Source organism: Perca flavescens, chromosome 7, assembly GCF_004354835.1.
Source record: "Perca flavescens isolate YP-PL-M2 chromosome 7, PFLA_1.0, whole genome shotgun sequence".
Classification (NCBI taxonomy): Eukaryota; Metazoa; Chordata; class Actinopteri; order Perciformes; family Percidae; genus Perca; species Perca flavescens.
The window spans coordinates 16,118,084-16,136,610 of record NC_041337.1 but is presented as its reverse complement, the minus strand read 5'-3'; the positions used below and the strand labels follow the sequence as shown (position 1 = coordinate 16,136,610).

The window sequence follows — 18,527 nt, the reverse complement described above, 5'->3', positions numbered from 1 at the left end:
TGAATTTTTATTTCATTTGATGTGTATGTAACTTCAAATATAAGAGATAGAGGCCTACATTGCCAAAATAATGTCTAAAGAACACTTTCACCCTGGAGTGTGTTAAATTTTATTTATGCCATGTAATGCATTGTCACTGTCCCCTAATGGTGAGTTTTGGAACTTCTATGCAACTTGGAGCAATGCGGCAGGAAACAAACACAACTGTCAATGCAGAAATACGTATAATTTTTAAACGTGTGAAACAGAAGTTTACAAAATTGTAAATAGCACCATGTTGACTTACAGTATTTAAAAAAAAAAACAGAGGACGTCAAGTGTCCTTGTCAGTAGAAACCCGTAGCAGCATATTAGTCCCATATCATCCACTTGTTTAATCATTTCTCTAATACAAACAAATAACATCATAACAATGCAGTCACTTCATATAAGTTAAAAAAGGTAAAATGTGAAAACAAAATATCATGATCAGAGGATATAAACAAATGCCCTATAGAATAAAATCTCAAGGGAAAATATTGCCCAGCTATACAACCATAGGTGTGTCTCTGTATTCTGTGTCTTCCTCTCCTCATTTCACTAAACTAAATACCCAGGACACCTAGAGGCACTGGGGTGGGAGAGCTTATGGGAAATGACTTTTGCTGGTTCATTTAATTTGCATCTGCGCAGATGGGATTTGAAATAGAAAGCAGAGAAGCAGAGGAAGTCACTTGAGCCTAATGAATAGCACACATAAGTTTATTTTTTGAATAAATTCTGTAGCTCAGATGCTACTGGTCTTCTTTTTGGTTGGCTGCTTGCTTGCTGCAGTCTTTGACCTCCCCTTTCAGCTCAGCTAGCTGTTCTGAATGGACGGCCAGGGTGCCATTCACCTCAGCCAGATAGGAATCTGAATGTCTCTCAAGCTCTGCCCTGATCCTCTCCAGTTGCTCTGCCAGCTCCCCCAGGCTGCTGCACTGGCCCTCTACATGGCTCACCCTGCTATCAACATCCTTCACCTCCCTCTGTACTTCTATCGCTGTGCTCCGGCAGCCCTGCAGCTCCCCAGCCAGCCGTCTCTTCAAGGCCACAAGCTCTCCCTTTAGCTGGGCCAGCCGCCTCTCCCCGGCCCCCAGGAGAGAGGCTTGGTGGCCCACTAGTTTGGTGATTCCTTGAACTTGGTTGACTATCTCGTGCTCTCTCTGCTCCCAGGTGGCGTTAGCGTGGCCCACTTCACTTGCAATGAATCGAATAGAGTCCTTTATGCCCTTTAGAGAGCGGTTCACAGAGTTGATGTTAACTTTCAGCAGGGTGATCTCTCCTTGGACGGTGCCCTCCGTGTCCTCCTGGGCGATATGGAAGAGCAGGTTCTGCAGGGTGTTGTTTAGGTGGTTCAGCTGGTTAGAATGGGAGTCAAGGCGGTCAGTCATCTTCTTCCCCATCCCCTCACAAGCCTCCTCTACTTCAGTGACACTGATACCCCCTGCTGGCGGGGTGGAGGGTGAGCAGGAAGAGGTGCAGAGGAGCTCCAGATCTATTAACTGTTTCTGAATGCCATCCAGGTCTCCCTCCATTCTCCTCCTTACAGACTCAATCTCTGTCTCCAGTGCCGGGACAACCTGACCCTCCAGGAGTGCCGGAGCAGTGGCATTACTCAGCTCCTCAACGGCCACAAACACTCTCTCCTCCAGGGTCTTCAGCTTGTCCTCCAGCATGGTCTTGAAGCCATCCAGACCACCAGGGAGCCCTGCTACTCCATCAGGTCCACCCTCTGTAGCATTAAGGCGGCCCTCTATGTCCACCAGGCGGGTCTCGATAAGTGTCTCTACGTGTATGCTCTGGTCAGTGAGGGCAGTCTGGAGCTGTCTCTGAGATTCTGTCAAGCCTTTAACTGACTCCTCCAGCAGCAGCACACGCTGGGAGAGACTGTTCACCTGCAATAATCAATAATTTGTTAGTAATCCGATAAAATGTCCAGTCATACCTGATTACATCATAGATATGTTATTCTTTCTGTAGCAATGATTGAGTGATTGTTAATTTCTAGCAGAGACTTAGAGAAGATAGATACAAGATAGATAGAGAAGATCGATACAATTCCCAAATTTCGGTAGTGTCATATTGTTAGAGTTTTCTTTACATGAAAACACCATGAGTACATTTATTTAAGGACTGTTCACTTGACAAATTGCTTGTTTACTGCATGCTGATTACATCCATGTCATACCTGTCCACAGCAGCTTTCAGTGAGAGTTAGGCCCTGGATCTGAGCCTGCAAAGAGCCCAACTCCTCCCTGAGCCCGGTCTCTCTTCCATCCAGAGACTGCTGCATTTGCTCCTGGCCATCCATGTGCTCCTTATGGCACTGGTTCTGCACCGCCCCAATCTTCTCGTCACATTGGCTCTCCAGACCGGTCAGACGGCGCTCAAAGCCATCCAGGATCTCAGCCCGCACGTCGGCCAGCTTGGCATCCAGGATCTCGTCCAGATAAATAGTGGAGCTGTGGCCAGGGATGGGCCTGCCTCTAGCTCCTTCCAACAGCCTCTTCAGCTGGCCATCATGACCCAGGACCATCCCCTATGGACACACAGGTGAGAAGGAGAAAAAGCTAGCATTTAATAAAGAAAGGATAAGCAGAACTGATTAATCTATACAGATACTGTACCAACTGATCTTTGTGCAAGCATCATGTTACAGTACCTTAATCTCCTCTAAGATGTGAGTTTTGGCTCGCAGCTCATCCTTCACTTCTGTCACCCTCCCGGCTAAGTCTCCAAATCCAGTGAAGCTTTCTCCTCCTTCCAGTCCATCAGGAGTCCCATCTGGGATCACCCCAAATCCTACTGTAGAGTCGGGCACACGAGGAGTGTTTGGTAGCAGGGACACCAGGATTTTGTTGGTGTCTTCCCTGAGAGATGTGCGCAGTCGCTCCTCGAGGCCAGCCACTACCCCGTTGAGAGTGTCTAGACCCTGGGTGAGGCGGCGTAGGTCCTCCTCCATACGGTCCAAACGTTCACCAGTCACTCCTGAAATCCCAAATTTGTTTCCTGTATTTCCAAGGATCAAACAGAAAGAAGAAAGTAGGATTTCTTTTAGAAAGTTCACCACTGGATGATGGAATGATGCAACATTGAGAGCATTTAAAAGTGAGAAAATGAAAATACATGCCCAGGGTTTTACATTAAATTGGTTAGTGTTGGTTCCCACCATAGTTTGGTTTTCCGTTCCCAGCAGGCAGCTGTCCTGTTGGTATTGGTCTGTGGTCAGACACACTGGGGAAGGGTTTGCCAGGCTCTAGCTGGCCTCCTCCAGGCCTGTGGTCCATGGGGGGTCTTGGGCCATGGGGGAATCCCTTCATCCCTGGGCGATGGGGCACACCCCCACCATTAAAAGGTGGTATCATGACGTCAGGCAGTGATGTGGGTCCGTCGTAGCAGTTTTCTCCAGAGTAGCCGGGACAACATCTCCACTCCAGCTCAGTCACCGTCTTAAAACCCACCTTGTACTTTGGCTTGTAGAATGTCCTGTACCTGAAGGAGACATGATGGAAAGCATGTTTATTATCAGAGTATGTCAAAACTGTCATATCAGACGTTTTATCAGAAGGGCTGCATTTGTTTTTACTAATTAAGAGCACAGAGCCAGGACAGAGGATGGGAGGTCCAGAGATAAAGGGATGAAGCTGTTCTTTATGAGATTAAACATGGATTAGAGGGAGATTAGGAGATTAACACAAAGTGTAACATAAATGATGTGGCATCAGAGGATTGAACCTGGGTCAGCACCCAACTTCAGTGTTATTTTGTCTAAGCTGAATCAAACTCTCTATTTCTCACACACACACACACACACACACACACACACACACACACACACACACACACACACACACACACACACACACACACACACACACACACACACACACACACACACACACACATTCAGCTGTCTTTTATGAAGGGAAAATCCACTCCTTTAGTTTCCCCTGCGTGTGGGCATTTCAAAGGTATAATAAAAATAATCACAAAATCACATAGAGAAGCTTTATGGGCATGTCTACATGGATTTACACACACATGGTAAAGTTAAAGTATTACTTCATACCTCCAATTTGTATCACAATACATAAATTATACTATTAAAACAAATGTAGGGTGTTAACTTGGTATAGGTAGGTGGGCAGGTAAGAAACAAGACCACATGTAACCCAGAATAATCAATAAGTGAGGAGGAGCTTCTCAGCATTTTTAATGTGCAGAGAATAAAGGGGTGCTGACAGTAGCCGGTTCCTAATATTGTTTTTTAATACAAATTAAATTATCACTATCTTTCCCCCAGTGGTGTCTCTCTGTAGAAGAACTCTGACTACAAACAGTGCATACAGCTACCAACGCTCTAACTGTAATATGGACAGCACATGATGTGCACACTAGAGGGCAGCATTGATGCAGGGTAGATTTCACGGTGCTCCCCGTTCTGCCGTTTCTCCTGAAGTAATAATTACGCATTACAAACTTCACAACCAAACCCCTCAGGACTCAAACTGAACAGTCAAAAGTATAAGGTGGAACTTTATCTGTTTAATTTATTGCATTTTGTTGTTTTGTTTGAAAAACCTACATGACAACAGGACACTTCTGACCCCAGATGCACTTGGTGGTGTACTCAGCCTTCACATAGGTAGCCACTCCATCCTGCATGGTGCATGTGATGTTCTTCTGCACCACGTAGGCACAGTGGTTTCTGTGGGGACAGTAGAGTGACATTAGAGTTAAACAGGTAACAGCACTGATATATCAACACTGCAATTATCCTTTACATTAAAGATGACAACAGCCCTTGTTTTGCTTCGTACCTGTAAAGATATTAAGGTTAGACTACATAGATTTTGCTGAACAGGAAGGGTGTGTTTTATTGCTTTTCATTTACACTTTTGAATTGTATAATTACGAATTTCTTCTCTCAAAAATCTCACTTTAAATAAATAAATAGTAAATAGTAGTTTCCTGTTAAAGCACTGCTGCTACTCCACCTCTAGCTGGGTGATAAGATTATTTCTTCGTGACAAATATGTGAAATATGAACCTCCCTTGAGTTATTGTGTTTTTTGTGTATTTTCATACTGCTCATTAGCAGTTTCCCTCTGCCTTAATTACTGCTTTGCTGTCTTTTCTTTTTATAAGCAGCCTTTGGATTTTGTTGCATGAACACATCTTTTGTCTATTTTATGTAATCTTATAATACTAAGATTTTAACAATCTTCATTTCATATTGCATTTTTGGTTTGCAACCTATAACCACATCTTACAAACTTTGAAGGATTTTCTTAGAAGAGCTTCATGTTGCATATTGATAACTTATCGACTGATGCTTCCCTTCCCCTAATTTTAAAAGCACATATTTATGTATTGACCCCTCTGGCATAAATCAGAATGATGAAAAGGATGTTTTATTGTTCCACTGATTTATGCTAAAAACCATTTAGACAAGAAACAAGAAATATCACCCAGATAGTTCTCAGATATATCCATAATCCAACACATAAACACTTTATTATAACTACTTTGAACAGTTGTTGCATCATGCTGGAGTTGGACCCTTTTCTCTCCTTCTCCCATTCATTGCTAGTGCAACTATAGCAACTGCCAAATGTTCCCCTGGCCCCCGTGCAACACAGGAAACAATGATCTGTGCTCTCTAGACTCACATGTGAAGCATTTCTTACATTCAGCGGGGAGCATTTAGCAACACATGCAGTACTTAAAGTTGCTCCACAGCTGTTTCAGGACAAATAGAAGTGTTTGGAGGAGCAAGGAGGGACACAGGGGCCGAGGAGGGTAGGCATGCCAAGTTAACAGGTTCAGAGGGCTAACAGGCAGTCTGTCAGAATCTGTGAGAAACCGCTGCACTGATGCTGCTTTCTACAAATCGCTGACTGCATTGACAGCGTTTGTGTGTGTCTGTGTGTGTGTGTGTGTGTGTGTTACCACTCTCCCTGTGTTGACATATGTTAATCGCGGTGGAAGGAAAAGGGCAGGAGTTGGAATGACAGAGCTCCTTTCATACCAGCCTGACAACCTGCTGCTAGGTCATGCGTTGTTAAGGAAGTGGCTGTTATGACCTGAACTGATGTGGTATGAGAGTTAAATCACTTTAAACTCACACAGAGAATTTACTGACTCCTGCTGATGAATTTTAGTGCAAAAAATGAGGAAATCTGTTTGGAAACATTGTATGTATCAGATGGTGTTTAGGTAGGTAGGTATATGAAATGAAGCTCAATCTGACAAATACATTATGCCGCATCATAATTTTTTGGCATATTTCTCCTCTCATGAAAACTCCTAATAAGCTCATTTACTGTTTCTCTGTTCAGTCTGCTGATGCCGCTGGCACAATGCTGCTAACAATTTGCTTTCATGCAATTCTTTTCCCACCACCCCACCTGCAGGCTCTTTTCTTTACGATCCCTGAGGTGGGTTAACACTGATCACTCCCTCTTCTCTCATCTACTGCTCATAGAATACACGCAGCCTTTGGTGCCAAAATAAACGCCATTTTTTTCTTTATTCCCGGAGTTTATAAAAACGAATGATGCTGTCATCCAGAGAATATCAGCACTCATAGATGACAGACTTATCAAATGCAAGAAAAAGCTTAAAAGCTTTATGACTTTGTTTTTTGCGTATGTGAGAGTTGTGAGAGGAAAAGCTTCTACAGGCATACAAGGATTTATGACAGCTAATGGAGAGCAGTGCATGAGTATGTCTGTGTATACAGTACAGTAAGTGTGTGACCCCTTCTCACATTACACACAGACCTGATCAGTGGAGTGAAAAGTGACCATGTTCAGCAATTTGTTTGTCAGGTGCACATCTGGTGGGGAGCCAATGACCTTCAGAATCGCTCACAATGCCTGCAGGAATCCAGATGTACATGGGATGAAAAAAAACATTCTCCTGGTCTCTGGTTCCGCCTCTCTCTTCCCAGTCTGCTCTTTGCCTGTTTTCACAGATCTGTCAATGTCATTTCGGTCTGTGAGTGATATTTTATCCTCAGTGTCTTACAGACAGAAGGGGTTCTGGCATTTGTGAGAATCAAAGTCGAGCGCTGAGATTAATCTTGTCCCTCTGCGCCACAGTGTCGGCCAGGGCAACTGCAGGTCACCTGCTTTGCAGTGTAAAAACAGATCTTTGTAGGACGAATGTTGAGTTTCAACTTGAGAGATAGTGATAGTGTGTGTGAGCTGCAGAGACACTGACACACTCTCACACACATGCACATACACGTGCAGTGAAGCTCTTGGTCCGTTTATCTCACATCCACAGAGACCACACAACTCTGCAGAATGAGGATTACACAAACTTTATCGCCAGAATTACAAACCCATTATGTGCAAGTTGTCATATATGAGAAGAAAAGTGCCGTCTTTAGGGTATGATAAGTCCTGATTCAGCATGATCTGACACCAAAGGAATACGGCGAGGAAGGAAAAAGAGAGAGGGGGGAGTGCTGGCCATTTCTGAGCTATTTTAACGCCTCATCCCTCAGCCAATGTGGCATCAAGAGACTGGTTTTGAGAGTATAAATACTTTCTGTTGTTTGTTTTAGCACTTGTTGGTGACAGATGGGAGCGGTTGGCCACACAGGATAACCCAGTAAGTGCCAGTAAAAGTCACTAAGGTCAAATTAACGTTATATACGACTCACATGTAAAAGTAACTAGCATTGGGCAACATACCACACAACTGCAATAGATGGTTATAATTACAGCCAAAACATATCAGACAACTGCAATTTTTTTATTTAGTATGCAATTGCATGGTGATATTGTAGAGCTTGATCTGATTCACTGTTTGAGTAGAAATTACTTTTTAACAAGATTTAAAGATGTCAACAGAGAGCTGGTGAACTTTTGCTTAGCTTTGGGGAAGCAACAGCAAAGGCATGATGATTTAAATGTAACTTTGCCCCTGGGACAGACAAAAGCATCTATCTGAGGACCTGAGTGAACTAGAAAAAGAATAGTGAAGAAGCTCAGAGGTATAGGAAGTCGCCAACATGTGTAATAAATCCTAAGAAGAGTCTACAGCCAGAGCAGATAGGCTCTGTGAGGCTGTACTTTGGCTAAATGCTAATGTCAGCATGCTAACCCACTAATGCTGATGGTATAGTGTTATAAGGCTTTCCACATTCACCACCTTAGTGTGTTAGCATGCTTACATTTGCTAATTAGTGCTAAACACAGCTGAGGCTGATGGTAATGTTATTGGTTTTGCAGATATTTGGGAATAAAAACCAAAGTATTGGATACATGACAACTTTGACCTAATGATGGCGCCAGATGAAATGTCACCAAAATGACCTCAATTTATCCAGAGGGGGACATGAATGTGCGTAGCGAATGTCATGACAATCCGTCCAACAGTTTTTGAGGATTGACCAAAAAAACAACCGACACTGCCAACCTTTAGAGCCAGCAGTCTCAAACGGCAGCTGAGTAGTGTGCTGTCTTTGACTGAACGTACCAACCCTAATCTAATGTATCTAATGTAAATGCATTCCACTCTTCTGATATGCAATGTTACTTTTTCCTTATTTGACTCTTTCACAATACAGATCTACAAAAAGGCTTCCTTCAGCTAAAAATGCTAATTAGCTTACTGCATAATCTCTACAAGTGCTGGATATTTTATTTTGGTTATTTCTTATGATTTTAAACATATTTCTAACTAATTATTTCCATATAAAAAAAGCATTTCTCTTTTGTGTGTTAAAAGAAACTTGATTTGAATCCCAACAACAGCAAGAAAACACCCAAATAAAAAAAGTTCAGTTGATCCAGACCTTTACTGAACCACCCATTCCCAACTGACTCAACACTGATTCAAGTTCATCAGTGTATTAAACTCTCTTGTGCACCTCCCACTTTCACCTGACCTTTTCTATAACAGTCTTAACCTCCTTTCACCATGGTTTCTCTTCCCTCACTTTTCTCTCTCTCCTAAAACACCTCCTTCCCTCTTTTAACGCCCAAATATTGTCTTCTTTCTGTCATTGGAGCGTGTCATTTTTGACTGCTAGTTTGGTCCGACTGTAAATATTTCCAGTATAGCATTACAGTTCCTAAAACACTTCAGAGCCTCCCAGGGGGAAAGTAGAATTCCCATCTCAGATTCTCATGTGGAGTGTTTTTGGCAAATAGTATTGCTTCTAGACCTCCACCCTCTGCTGGGCCCAAAACAACTCACCTTTCAATCCTAAGCATACCAGTCCTGCTCTTGCCTCTGTTTCTAATATTTTCTTTTTTCTTTCTCTTTTTCTTTTTCACAACACCCCTCTGTCTCATCATGACCCTGACATTTCCGGCCCTCTCACCTGCCACTTTTCCTCCATTGCTTTGCTCTGTGGCACTAAAGGGCTTACCTTCCTCATTACTAACCACTCTTTCACCTGCAGGGTTCCTGACCGTTTGAACCCAGGCTACTGCCTATGACAGATTTATGACTGGAGCAGGCCAGATAGAAAACCATGCAATCTTTAATAGGAACTTTAACAACCATGTCTATGTGCTAACAACTCTCCTCCAGGGCCCATCTCTTTCCATATATGTTTTTAATGAAACCTATTTCTAGCCAACTGGCAGGTCTGGATGGCCTCATGGTGCAGGGTTGATTGGCGTAGCTCTTGTGCCTACTGGTTACGGTTAAAGGAAAGACGTGATACTCCCAGCTCTAGAACCTAGGGGATAACTCTGACCTTCATAGACAGAGTTAGCGCCGATGCCAGCTCTGGTTATTATAGCTTAAAGGCAGACCATTACTTTTACAAGTGTTTAAACTTTGGCTATCAACCTCTAATCCTCACTACAGCAATAAAACCATGTAGATAAACACAATTATAGCTGCTAATTCCTAGTCATTATAGATCATTTTTACTTTGTTTTATTAGACAGTCATATATTCTTTATGTTGTTTTGTTCTATTTTTCACATGGAGTACAGTAAGAGTCTCAAACACCGGTAGTGAAAAAACACCCCAATAACTTATCCTCAGCCATTTCCCAAAGCACTTAATCTTCTTTGGGTAAGAATAGCTCTCTGTGTTCTTGAACTGAAAGGGTTTTAAAACGTAATTGTTAGATTTGTTGGGCTCATTGTACTGTATATGCTTTTGAATGAAATCAATAGTAATGTGTTGTACAGAAGGTGGCTGCTGAACAAAGCAAAGCAACACATTTTCTGATAGGCACTATATAATAGCTATAGAGAGCCAAAGTGAAACCGGATGAAACAAACACCATTTCCCACAAGACCTAGAACTTTGCGGATTAAACGTAAAGGCTTGTTATAAGACATTGAGGGTCTGTGGCTTTACTTCGAGCTCCTTCCGGATGTCTGAGCTCCTTAACCTTCTGCTCTAATAAACCTCTTTGGTTGCCCCAAGTGAGGCAGTCCAAATATAAAAAAAAAACACTTAATAGCTTTCTTGCAGAGAGTTTGATGAGAAGATCACTACCACTCTCATGGCTATATGTTAGCTACAGCTAGCAGGTGATTAGCTTAAGCATAATGACTTTAAGCAGGGGGAAATCTGCTAGCCTGCAAAGGTTAAAAAAAATCTGCCTATCAACATTTAAACTCACATAATTATATATTGTTTCTTATGCGAAACTAAGCAATCACTGACACTTTTTTTTTATGATAAACAACGGTAATTAGCTGCTAGCTTTAGCACCATAATTAACTCTGGGTAACAAAGCAAATAAGCTTATTTACATAAAAATGTCAAATTATTCCTTAAAAAATCTTATTTTTACAGTTTTCAATAACAATTTGCTATGAGTCCTTAATTTGGACAACAGACTTTGGTCCATCAATATCATATCATTTTATCATTGTATGATTCTGTTAAAATATTATAACAATTATATTGAATTATCACTTAAAACTCTAATATTTAGTGCATCAGACTTTTAGATGGTAAAATCTGCGTTCACTGAGGGTTTACATAAAAATCCCAAACATTTTAGCAGAAAGGTCAGTGAAAGCAGTACGTCAGATAAATATGTGTTGTTGAGGAGCTTAGGAGTTTACTGCCCAGCCTCTTTGACCCTTAGCAGGAGACTGACTCCATCTTTGTCCTCCACTGGACACTCAACACAAACTTACAACAGAAACCCATAACCTCTAACCTCAACCAAGTCACTGACCTTTCCCACCTTGATCTCTGTCCCATACATCATTGCAAAGCCCAAGGATATGACTTTAATCTGATCAGTGAAGGCATGTGGCATCTGCTGGGATCCTAATTGATTTATACAACATTCATTTCCCAATGATGGGTGTATTATATGGCTCATGGCGTTGTCGTTGTGCATTTTGTGGTATAGTGGTAATGCAGAATGGTAGGAGATGCTTGCGGGGTGCCAGACACATTTTTAAATAGACTTTTCTATTGTGACTTATACAGTTATGTGTTAGACAGAATACTTTATAGAATTAGTTTCCTATGTATAGCATCACTTGAGAAGCATACCAACTACTAACCAAAGTTTCTCTATTGTCTTATAATTTTCTCTTGGGTATGAAGATGTGATATCAAAAACATCAACATTATGAAATATTAAAATGTCATTTCTTTTCATGAATATTTGCCACTTTGCCAAAGCTTTGGACCAAAACACACTTAAATCTGAACTAAGCCACTCATGCACAGTTTCAGCAATGGCCCATATGGGCTTCTATGCAATGAAGCTATGACAGGTACAGTATTGTAACTGTCTACGTAAGATGTCACAGTCAGTGACTACAGGGCTATATATTTTCTCACTGCTGCAAGTGGTTGCACTGAGTGAAAGGAATGACTGTGAAATCAAATTATTCGCTGCCAAATCACAAATACTAATTCAACATGAAGAGAGAAAAAACGTCTGTGGCGCACCAACAGCTGAGAATTTTTATTTTTCTCACTAAAAAGCAGGCATGTTTTGTCCATGTGACTCTGTGGTCAGTAAGTTCGTGTTTATAAGCTGTAAAAGCACATGTGAAATCTTTTACAAATATATAAATAAACTAACATACACCCATGCATATATGAACACACACACACACACACACACACACACACACACACACACACATCATAGCACGTGTTATTTTTAAGTCCCACTGACCAGTCCAGGTTGACAACAACTGAGCTCATATATCTGTAGTGGTGGTCTGACACTGACACGTCCCCAGGGCCCACTGTGTCCAAGGTGGGTCAGCAGTGGGGGAATATTACCAGCTACCAGCAACACGCAATTACCGACCATCTGTTATTACTGATCAGCTAGTTTTGAATAGAACAGTCTATGACGTCTGGTTAATCTGTTACTCTTGGGATTCAGGCTTGGAAATATATTTGGCATAAATTGGCATGTGTGAATATGAATAAACCTCTTTGGTGCTTTATCAAAAAGTAAATTATGCCACTGTCTTATGCCATCACTATGAAGTAAACATGAACAGCAACGTTAGAAATGTCAGTGAGAGAAAAGTTACAAGGTGGTGATTATTGTCTTAAAGCGTAACTCTCGCCAAAATGCAACCTAGGGTCTTTTTATGAATGTACCCGAGTCAAACTTTCGTTTAAAAGCATATTTAGGACGGAAGCGCCACTTTTTTCGTTTTTCGGTCAAATGGCCTTTTGAATGTGAGTGATAGGGGCCCTGCACGGATTATTTCTTGTTTTGTCGTTATTGAAAAACAATATTGACCTTGTAGTTGAAAAAGGAGCCTCATATGGAGTCCGTTCGCATTCGGATATCGACATGTTTTGACTGCCGAGGTGGTTTCGGCCGGAAACAACAAGAGCTACGGTGAGTTGCTCAAAACCTTTCTTTTTAGTAAACTCTGGGTACACAAAGAATGTTGTCAATGCTTTTGTTAAGGTGTAGAGCCCCTGGTGATACTTCGAGCAAAGTTTCACGTTGTGTCGAGCCTTCTTAGTGTTTTAAAAATAGCTATTTTTAGGCTAGCATAAAAGTGCCCTAGCACTCCCATTCAAAAGGCCATTTGACCAAAAAACGAAAATACGGTAAATCTTAAAAGTGGCCTAAATATGTTTTTAAACGAAAGTTTGACTCGGGTACATTCACAAAAAGACCCTAGGTTGCATTTTGGCGAGAGTTACGCTTTAAGAAGTGCTGGGAGAGTAAACATATGATGATAAGCTGACTGGAAGGAAAGGAATGGATGTGGACTATATTGTTATGCGAGAAAAGTTAAAGGTAGAGATTGAATGTGGGTGTTGCATTCAGTGGGTGAGGGATGCTGAAGAGCCTGTTCTCTGTAGATGAGGGAACATGGCAGACTGAGCAGGGCTGGGCGATCAGCAGTGTTCTGTGGCAGTTTGAGCGAAGCAGCAGGTAGCTGGGGAGCTGTCCAAAGACATAACAGCTCTCAGGGGAAGCCAAGCAAAAGAGACGGGAAAGGGAGGACAAACCGAAAGAGCCCTACAGACCAAACATCAGCCATCTCTCTATCCAGGCAAAATATATCCACAAGGCTCTGATTCATCTCACAGCTTCATGGCTTTCAAATAGCATATCTTGCGATTGTTATTCCCCTCTGCTCATGTGCTTTGAATGTCCTTGTGTTTTTACATACATCACAGATCACTAATTCAAAACAGAAGATGATCATTCACCTCTACTTGTTAATACTGGAAGATTTAGTCAGAAAACAAAACAAACTTTCAACAGCTATTTCAATGCAAACTCAGTTGAGACCACTGTGTTATTGCTGAAGTATTGATTGGAGATTAGTTGTACCACTCCCTTCTGTCAGCGGGTGCCCAGCTGTACTGTAAGTCTCGCCTCTAATTGAGCCCCCCTCTCTACCCCACACACACACACACACACACACACACACAAACACACACACACACACACACACACACACACACACACACACACACACACACAGCGGCTGTGAGGGATCAATACTCTTGTCATCAACTCAGCACCCCCCTCGCTGCACCATAAAGACCAAAATGACGGCTTTGTTTTCATAACGCAGCATGTCATTGTTGCTCTATAATGCTTATCGCCAGCCACAGATGGTTTTAGGTGTGAACCACAGAAAAGGGCTGATGGTGAGTAAGGGAGAAACAGAAAGTCAATTCAGGGATCTGTTAGCGAGCCGATGCCCTAACTAAAACCATATTTCTGCAACTCGCGTGGTGACATGGGTTTCTCAGGGGAAATACAGTATGAGGTGGGTCCGGCTTGCAAGCTACTTGGAATGCTTTTTGAATTCAATATCCTGTAGTGTGGGAAGGTAAATAAAATGTGCATTAGCGCCTGTGACTTGTCCAAAACGGAGCACTTACTTGTGACGGGTCATGGGCTTGTTTGGTGAATGGTGAGGGTTGAGTCCAGCCTTGTACAGGTTGAATCTGTTTCCATAGAAAGGGTTGACATGGCCTCCATAGAAAGTTCCTTTGCTGTTCACAACAGATAGCAACTCTCCTAAGAGAAAAAGCTGTGCAACCAAAAAAAGATTACACAACTTGGTCCTCATTGTTTTTTTTCTTCTTTTTTTCTCTTTAAGTCTTTAAAAGCACAATTAATTCCAGAGTCTTGAAAATGCAACTGGCTGGAAAAAGGGGTAAAAATGATAGTTGTAGCTTCCTCAGAGTATTGTGTTGAAGTTCCCTGGCTCACTTGCAGTCTTGTCTTCTTCAGTGGGCCCTGAAGGACACATGGAGCCCAAACAGCTGTAGCATTAACAGCATCTCGCCCTGCACGCCTTCAGTTCGCACACTGACCACAGTCAGAGCACATCGGACAGAGCAGAGGGAAAACTAGTAAGGTTGAAGAGGGAGGGGAGAGGAAGAGGGGCAAGGAAAACAACACAAAGGTGTGCTAGAGGAGGGGTAAAGAGAAAGAGGATAGCAGGACAGAGGAAAGGAGGAGGGAAGAGTGTGCGAGTGTGTCTCTAGTAAAGTTTCAGCTCTGCATACATACACATGCAAGCGTGTGTGAGACCTGCTGACTAGGCTGGAGCCTCCAACTCCTCTGCACTCTGCATGAGTGAGGGTGTGTGCAAGATGCAGCGTGCTGCTCTGCTGCCTCTGAAGGGGCAGGCAGACAGACAGCCTGTATTAGCATATCCCACCCCAACTCCAGCCTGAATGCTCTGCACAAGCGGGGGACTGACTAATACAATTTGGTGACTTTTCTCTCGTCCTCTTTCTCACACACATACATTAACATACGTATAAACACACACCGTCAGATTCAAAGTTCAACTTAATTCTGCTTTAGCTTGGTTTGCCATCCCGTCTCCTGGTCTGTCCCCTTTCTCTGCAATCTCCAACAATACAAGCCTATTGAATCCATTAAGGATTTTTATTTTTTGTATTTTTTATTTACCCTCTCCTTTTCTTTCTCCATCTGCTCCAGGAGCAGCTGTACATCAAATCGCAGCCTCAGTGTGCAGTGCCATGCGCATGGCTGCGGTTACAACCAGCTAAGACGCTGCCAATCTGGACACAATGGACCTCCTCCTTGCCTCACCGCAGTCAGTCATTAAAAATCCCAGCCACAGCTTCAGTTGTGATCCACAACCCGACCCCCCTGCTTGTCTTACCGCACTTCCATGTAGTTCTTGAATTCATGCATAACTGTCTCCTGTGTCTTTCAGAAGGTTTGCCCTGGGAATTTCGAAATTAGTTCAGTTTTTATAATAAGAGAGCGTCAGTGTCTCAATTAATGTTTGTTGAGCCCTAAAATATGTCTCTGAACCTAAGGGAGACAAGATTGTTGTTTTCATTTTTGGAGCGGCAATGTTCTTCTTTTAGAAAAGACCAAAATCATAAAAGCAAATTCTGTTCTGGGGTTAGAGCCCAATTACACCAGAGAGTGGGACAGTAAAATTAAATTGTGCATTCTCAGTAGCTCGGAAATAGGTGATCCTGGAAGCTTTTTTGACGTAGAGACTTCTGTAATGTCGGTCCTAGCTAGTTTTGTTTGTGGCAAAATGGAAACATAAAGCTTTGATGGTGCTACACAGTAATCTGACTGCTCTGTCCCTTTTTGACTCTACAGTTTTCTCCATACCTCAAGAGTTAGAACTCTCAAGACAGTTTAAAATTGTTAAGCGATGCAAATTTGTTGTCAAAGTTCCCCAAAATTGAACACAAAGGAAAAGCACTGTGGAACTTTACTTTGCCTCTGCAAGCACTTTGTCTCAACAGGGTGAACACAATTCTATGCTATAGTGCATACCATGAAAAAAGATTAAAAGGTTGTAAATAACCATAACCTAAATATCAAACTAGACTAGAACACACATTGGTTGATAGGTCATCCATGGCACTTTGAGCACTCTTGGGTCTAAAATATACGACAAAATTTCAACAGAAACACAGCGGTTTCCTTTGAAATTATTTGAATTCTTGCTGTTGTAAATTCTGATACAACCAAGACACCAAAATAACCACTGGCTGGATCATACACAATTTTATCTTTTCTAGTCCTCGTGTTATCAGGAAGAGGACGATGACTAGACAGGCAGCCCAAGCATGACTTCTCAGTGAATGTGGTTAGTTTTAAAAACTCATCTGTGAAGGAAGACTTGGAGGAAGAGGCTGAGGCCTCTTCGTCTGGAAGATTGGTTTGCAGTGCCATTCACAACTGTGTGTGGGCTACATACAAATTACCTTGCCTTATTTACTCTTTGTTTACAGGTCAGTGTGAAAGAAAAGCACACCGTTTGACGGTATGCAAAGAGACACATCACGTAAGTGGAATTATTTCCAAATACATATAAACTTAGCACAAAAAGTAAGGAAATTTGTGTTTGGTAGATTATTTCTCTGTGGTAACAATGCTTTTTGGCAATAAATCTTATACTGTTGGAAAGCCTGTTTAGTTCTCTTTCAAATGGTGCCCATTTGTAAGGAACATGCATTTGTCGGAAGAGCAGCAGCGCTGAGTATGTGGGTTGCACCCATGTTTGGTGGATTGGATAATTGAAGTTTAAAGAAACAAGACATATTGGCAATTTAACAATGTATTCATTTCACAAACAGGAGCCTCAGTATCGTTTGGAAGAACCATACACAGCCACAGCCTGGCACTTCCTCCTTAAAGGTATCTAAATGATGTGACGCTAGCAGATAGTAAGGAGATGTTTACTGTTTTTGACAAAAAATGTTGTAGCTAAAAACACGTCACATCACTTAGACACCTTTAAGATTTATTTATTTGAATAGGACAATGCACATTAATCAACATTTCTGTAAATGCGCCAGTGTTAGCCAGTCGGCTAATTTTCAACTGTAGTCCTAGTTGCATGTCTTTATGGTGGGAAGAAACCATAGCACCTGGAGGAAACCTACGCAAGCACAGGGAGAACATGCAAACTCCCGGGACGGCCTGGATTCAAACCCAGAACCTTCTTGCCGTGAGACAAAAGTACTGAGCCGCCGTACTGGTCACCATCCTGGTCACACACTGCTGTGGGATGGCATCCCATTCTTCAACCAGCATTTCTTGCAAGTCAGCCAACGTGGTTGTGTTGGTCACTCTGGCACGAACAGCTCGCCCAATCTGATCCCACAAGTGTTCAGTGGGGTTGAGATCAGGACTGCTGGCAGGCCATTCCATCCTCTCCACTCCCACATTCTGGAGGTAGTCTCTGATAAACCCTGCAGTGTGGGGGCGAGCGTTGTCATCTTGGAGGATAGAGTTCGGTCCCAGACTGTGGAGATATGGGATTGCCACTGGTTGCAGAATCTCATCTCTAAATCAGGCACTTGATTGGCATCACCTGGGGGTACCAGAAGCTCAAAACAAGTGTCGATAGCAACAGCAAAATAACCTGTTTGGCAATGGCAGAGAAGATTTGGCAAATTTTTCATGGGCGCAACCCACATACCCAGCGCTGCTGCTCATCCTACAAATGCATGTTCCTTACAAATGGGGCACCATTTGAAAAGGAACCAAACAGGCTTTCCAACGGTATAAGATTTATTGCCAAAAAGCATTGTTACCACAGAGAAATAATCTACCAAACACAAATTTCCTTACTTTTTGTTATAAATTTATTTCAGACCTAAGAGTACTCAAACAGCCAAGGAGATGGTAGATGTGTGTTCTAGTCTAGTTTAATATTTTATTTATGGTTCTTTATAACCTTTCATCTTATTCCATGGTACATGTACTATGGTATGGAATCGCTGAGGTTCCTTTCATCCATTTAAGCTGCATAGATTCAAAGCTCTACAGTGTGAAGCTGCAGAAGTGTTTGGCCTCCTGCTGAAGATTCATCCCGTCGCTCTAGAAACTTGTCACCTCACAAAAAAAGCGAGACAGTGAAAAGGAAACTATTTCTAAATCTTTGTCTTTTTTGGCAGACAGCTCTGCACTGAAATACCATTTTTCACAGAAATGACTGGCACAATTTTAAGTACGTCTGCCCCAGCACACTGTCCAGATGTTAAGGAAAAACGATAAATATCTGTGAATTTCCTGTTATTTTATGAGTTTA

General features: G+C 42.2%; 1 protein-coding gene across 1 annotated transcript; it reads right to left on the bottom strand.

Moving 5' to 3' along the window:
- Nucleotides 1-207: 207 nt before the first annotated feature.
- On the bottom strand, nt 208-15,055 carry emilin3b (elastin microfibril interfacer 3b). Its single transcript, XM_028583570.1, has 6 exons — nt 14,362-15,055; nt 4,607-4,729; nt 3,191-3,513; nt 2,684-3,030; nt 2,210-2,560; nt 208-1,916 (listed from the first exon to the last, which is right to left on the bottom strand). Exons 1-6 carry the CDS (start codon nt 14,550-14,552, stop codon nt 774-776), a joined length of 2,478 nt encoding a protein of 825 aa, XP_028439371.1. The 5' UTR covers nt 14,553-15,055; the 3' UTR covers nt 208-773.
- Between the last annotated feature and the right edge of the window lie 3,472 nt (nt 15,056-18,527).